Raw genomic sequence first — 5,405 nt, forward strand, 5'->3', positions numbered from 1 at the left:
TTTTTTTTACAGTTTTCCTCTATAACAAGCGCAGAGGGGAGTGGAAAGGGCAACTTCTCACACCAGACACAGAAGGGAAAACTCCCTTTAAAGAGAACCGGTTCTACTTTCTTATTTAAACTCATTAGATGTAATTTTTATGACTTAAAAAAAAAAAAAAAAAAACATAAAACATATAGGAACAAAGAAGAGCCTATTTTGCTTTGTTTTTAAAAAAGTACCCGTTTAATAAATAAGCAAAAACAACAGTGGAAACTGGACGGAACTTAGAGGAAAGTTGTTGGAATAAACCCCATGCAGCGAAAAGACTCCGAATTGCATTGGTCCCTTTACAGGATATAGTTACACAATTATGTACAATATGATTTCATATATTTATATATAAATTCAGAATCTGGCTTAAAGTCTTTGAAAACAAAATAAATCTCCATGTTTTTTTGTTGATTTTAATGGATGGCTTTGGTTGAGAGTACAGGCTGCAGATGCGCACAGCTGACTGATGTGTGTTGGGCTGCTCTGCACTTTGCACAGTTCAATCCTCCGCGGCGTGATGAATCTGCGTCCGCCCACATACACACAAACGTTGTTTGCGCTTATTGTTGACATCATGCATGTGCTCCATCCTTGGCCTCTGAGGTTAATCAGTTCTTCAATAATCTCTTTACATCATTTGGAAGCAAACAGTCTGAAACATAAAAAAGCAAAGACATTATAAATAAGTTTTTGCATACACATTCACAGCAATGCACACCATACAAATTAGACTTTTCACTGGGAGTAACAGGGAAGTCGTTAATGAATCAATTATAAACCCTCTAAGCTGAGTAAAACCACATGGAGCGTTTTTTTTATGTGACTGGTCCAGCTGCATATTTAGTAGGAGGCACCTGAGGCACAATCCTGAAAGAATAGAAACCATTTCTGCCAGGCCATAATTGGAAATGACCACAATAACAATGCTTTTAAAAAATAATTATAATACAGGCATTAAATTAAAAAGATCACTATAATGAATAATTTTAAATAGTTTCATTTTACATTTAGAATTTACTTTATTAGGGTAAGTAGCCTAGAATCACACAAAACTTTCTATTTAATCTGACCATATAACAAATGGGTTTTCTCTTACCAGGAAAAACATAAATTGGTGTTCGGATCATAAATTAAACCTAAATACACAGCTCACATGACGCTTTTTGATCTTAAACACAAATGTTATACATACAGACTACTACCTATTGTCTTAATAGAAAATAAGTTAAAATATTTGGTTAAAATATGTTTTGTTTTAGCCTATAGTCTATCGATGTGGAAATAGCTGAAAGGTTATAACATATGATTATACAAGGCTTAATAAGAGCTAAAAATGTTACATTTTCAAATGTTTGGGTGGTAAACGTAAAACTATAAATGTAAACCTATACGTCTGCTAATATATATCCATTTAAAGCAGTTCTTAAAAACTTTACCAGCTAAAAGCAGTTGAAATTGGACAAATAAATAACATTTTTAGTTACACTCCAAAGACACACCAACCAGGCTGCACATCTACATAAAAAACAACTATATCTACATTTAAAAAAACCTGCTCGTTAATGCGTGCCTGTTTTTATTATCTTGCATCGGCCTGAACATTTCCTGTCCAGCCGAGCTGCCCATTCCTGCGGTCTGCGCGCAGGAAAAGCCTCCATGTTGATGTCAATTAGCCGTGATGGCATCATGGCACCACAGCTGCTGCGCTTATTTAGGTGTCCCCCTCTGCATTTCTAACCCCATTCATTGCCAACAAAGATGAGAGTCATATATCTGAGGTTTAACACGTCATTCTGGTTGAAATAGGATGGATTCTGACCTGAACATCTAATTAGATGGACCTAACAGCTTAGGTTGGTACCGGTTCTGTTCTGCCAAAGCTTGGAAGCTGCTGTTTTGTTTTTTGTTCAGATGAGGACATTCAGGAGATGCCAGTGCCGGTCAAAGGTGGCATTGGGCCTTGAGCTCAATAAAATTTTTGGGGCCCACCACTGCCAGTATGATCAAATTCAAACTAAGCACCGCAGGACCTCTAATCTCCATTTATTAAGATGCAACAGTTGTGTGTTTCACATTTAAAATGAGTTCTAATGAAACTGTAATCCTAATTCATGTCATATAGTTACCTTTATTTGTCAGACTTGCAAATTCGAGGCTGTAAATCCAGTACATACTCTAAACTATATTTTTTATGGAGAGTTTATAAAAATGTTTTTCTCAGAAGAGATATAAAAAAATAGAAACTGCACTATATATATATATATATATATATATATATATATATATATATATATAACGTACAACAACATATAGATAGAAAGACAATACTGAGGTTTTATATTAAATTGCTCATGAATCCCACCTTCAGACTATTTCAAACGCAATATTGTAAGTATATCTCAAATCATAAACCAAGAAACTAAAATCAATTTGTTAATGTTTAACTTTAGTGATATCTGTTTTTATTATTTCTTTCATCCAGTATTTTTATTCCTCATTGGGATTTTTGTGATTTTAATTTTGTTCAAAAAAATATATCCTTTATTAATTAAAGGAATTATAAAATTGCGCTTGCTTTAGATGCCTTAAAGTGTTATTTACTTCCTCAAAGGTTCACTTTTATCACTATTCTCGGCCTCGCCCCTTTTATTTATATTTTATAGCATTTTAATGCTTTTAAACGTTTGCAAATATTTAGCCAATGATCAAAAAATAAAATACCAAAATAAGTACAGCTATATAAATATATATTTTAAATCTTTTGGAATTTATACTGTTCCTTTTGACTATTTTTTGCCTTTAAAGCTCTTAAAGTGAATTGAAATTCAAACCTCAGTAGAGAACTATCATGTGAACCAAACATTTTATCTATTTTTTGTTTTTTATCAGAGGGAATTTTCACAAGTATGAAGTTTTGACATTGATATAGTAGTGCCATGAGATATTAAGCTGTCCTGGATGTTTTTGATGCCCTAAATAGCTGCTTGGTTTACATATACCTTGGGCCAGATTTATAAAATGTTTAGTTACAATCCCTCATCTTTCAATCATTTTATTTCCTGATGAACAGCACATTTTATCTGTCAGTATTCAGTTCCAATTAAGTCTTTCTTAAAGAGAATATTTTTAAAATTGGATAGAAAGTATAAAATCCTGGTTTTATTTGACACATTGATCAGAGTAATTAGGTTTCAGTAGTCTATACCGACCGCTTTGGCATTGTGAGTGTTGGTCTCTGCTAGTGGGATGCTGACATGGACCATGCGCCCTCCATCCTCCACACCGAGAACGCGTAACTGAGTCTTTCGTGCGCAACGTAGCTGCAGCTGGACATCTTGCTGTCCATTTCGTCGCTCTGCAGCACCTGGCACAGGAAGTCTATGTACCTAGAGGCCAACTTTAACGTTTGGATCTTGCTCAGTTTGTCCGACGGCAGCGTCGGGATGATTTTGCGCAGAGAAGCGAAGGCCTCGTTCAGAGACTGAGTCCTCTGGCGCTCCCGGACGTTGGCCAGGACCCGCTGGTTCTGCAGCTCCTCGTAGGACTGGCTGCTGCTCGGGCTGGGCTTCTTACCCCGCTTCACCGGAGCGGGTCCGGGGCTGCTCCCGCTGCCGCTGCTATCCTCCCCGGACTTCTTGCTGTGCCTCCTCTTCCTGGAGAAGCGCTTCTGCTGCCGCTCCGGCTCCTCCTCGCTCGTCACTAGACTATCCACTGGGGAGAGCGGGGAGCTGGAGCCCTCTTCCATCTCTTTCTTGAAGAAATGAAGAGACAGAGAGGAAAACACGGTGTCCACCTTCGAAGCCGTGGTTACAGAATAAAAGTAAATCCTTTAAAATGAGGAGAAGGTCTTCAGGGATGCTGGGCTTCCAACAAACTGAGCTCAGTCTGGCTGCGGGCCTACGTCTCCTTTTGCAAAAGCTTTTTTTTTTAAGTTTGAAAAAAGAAAAAGTTGGGGAAACTTCGTCCAACTTCAGATGCTAAATAGTTTGGAGAGGAGGGGAGGGGTTTGGTGGGCGGAGGGTGAGTCCTGGGTGCGCCTCTGTCTGTCCGATGAGCAGAAAGCTGCGGTGCTTTCTGTCACAGCCTGGTCCTCCTGCTTTTCCTTCACTTCTTTCTTACTTCATTTCTTTGGTTGTTTTTCAAATTTCGCGATTCTCCAAAATAAAATAAATAAATAAAACGAATACATAAATACATCCGCATTTAAAGATCTAGTTCCTTGGAAAATTTACGAAAATTAATACATTACCTTAAACAATCATGGTACTAATTTTTACATGGTTTCTTTAAAAAGTTTCCACAAAGCTTAATTTTTGTCAAAGTAAAAAATAAATAAATAAATATTCTATCTTTTATCTGGAAAGTTGCACTTGCAGATAGATTTGCGGGCTCTGGAGAAAAGCCGCCAGTTCGTTAAAGTAAAACAGGATGGAGGCCTTTTCAGTCAGCCCCTCTCTCTCTAGAGGATTAGGGCCACTGAAAATTAGTTAACTGATTTAAAAAAAAAAAATTTTTAAATTTTAGCATGAGAATTTTGACTTTAATCTCAGGATTCTGATTTTAATCTTTAAAAAAAAATCTGACTTTTTTTCAGAATTCTGACTTTTTTCAGAATTCTGACTTTAATCTCAGAATTCTGACTTTTTTCTCAGAATTCTGACTTTTTTTAGAATTCTGACTTTAATCTCACAATTCTGACTTTTTTCTCAGAATTCTGACTTTAATTTCAGTTTCTTACTTTTTTAGATTTCTGACTTTAATCTCAAAATTCTAATTTTTTCTCAGAATTCTGACTTTAATCTCAGAATTCTGACTTTTTTTAGTATTCTGACTTTAATCTCAGAATTCTGACTTTTTTTCTCAGAATTCTAACTTTAATTTCAGTTTCTGACTTTTTCAGATTTCTGACTTTAATCTCAGAATTCCAATTTTTTCTCAGAATTCTGACTTTAATCTCAGAATTCAGTTTTTTTTTAGTATTCTGACTTTAATCTCAGAATTCTGACTTTTTTTCTCAGAATTCTGTCTTTAATCTGAGAATTGTGGATCTTAATATAGATGGGCCCCATGAAGGAAGAGATGTGGGAGCACTCAGCTTCACTGACAAAGATGTGAGTTGCTTGGGAGGGCCAGTAACACACTGGTGGAAAATGAAGGAATTAGGTGACTTTTTTACGTGCCTGAGGGGTCCCCAGTGATGCTATTTAATTAATGGAAGAGCAGAAGGTGATTAAAACAAGAGAGCTTGTCTCTAAAACAGACATGGCTACAGCTTGATACTAACATGTTTGTTAGCTGTCAGAATTCAGTCAGAATTCTGAGATTGAAGTCAGAATTATGACGTTTGTCTCATATTATACTGAAATAAAATG

At 36.3% G+C, this 5,405-nt stretch overlaps 1 protein-coding gene across 1 annotated transcript; it reads right to left on the reverse strand.

Annotated features, from left to right (window-relative positions):
* LOC107091016 (twist-related protein 2-like) lies at window positions 1-3,988 on the reverse strand. Its single transcript, XM_015384711.1, has 2 exons — window positions 3,243-3,988; window positions 1-685 (listed from the first exon to the last, which is right to left on the reverse strand). Exon 1 carries the CDS (start codon window positions 3,776-3,778, stop codon window positions 3,272-3,274), a length of 507 nt encoding a protein of 168 aa, XP_015240197.1. The 5' UTR covers window positions 3,779-3,988; the 3' UTR covers window positions 1-685; window positions 3,243-3,271.
* Window positions 3,989-5,405: the final 1,417 nt, after the last annotated feature.

Source organism: Cyprinodon variegatus, unplaced genomic scaffold, assembly GCF_000732505.1.
Source record: "Cyprinodon variegatus isolate N-32 unplaced genomic scaffold, C_variegatus-1.0 Scaffold321, whole genome shotgun sequence".
NCBI lineage: Eukaryota > Metazoa > Chordata > Actinopteri > Cyprinodontiformes > Cyprinodontidae > Cyprinodon > Cyprinodon variegatus.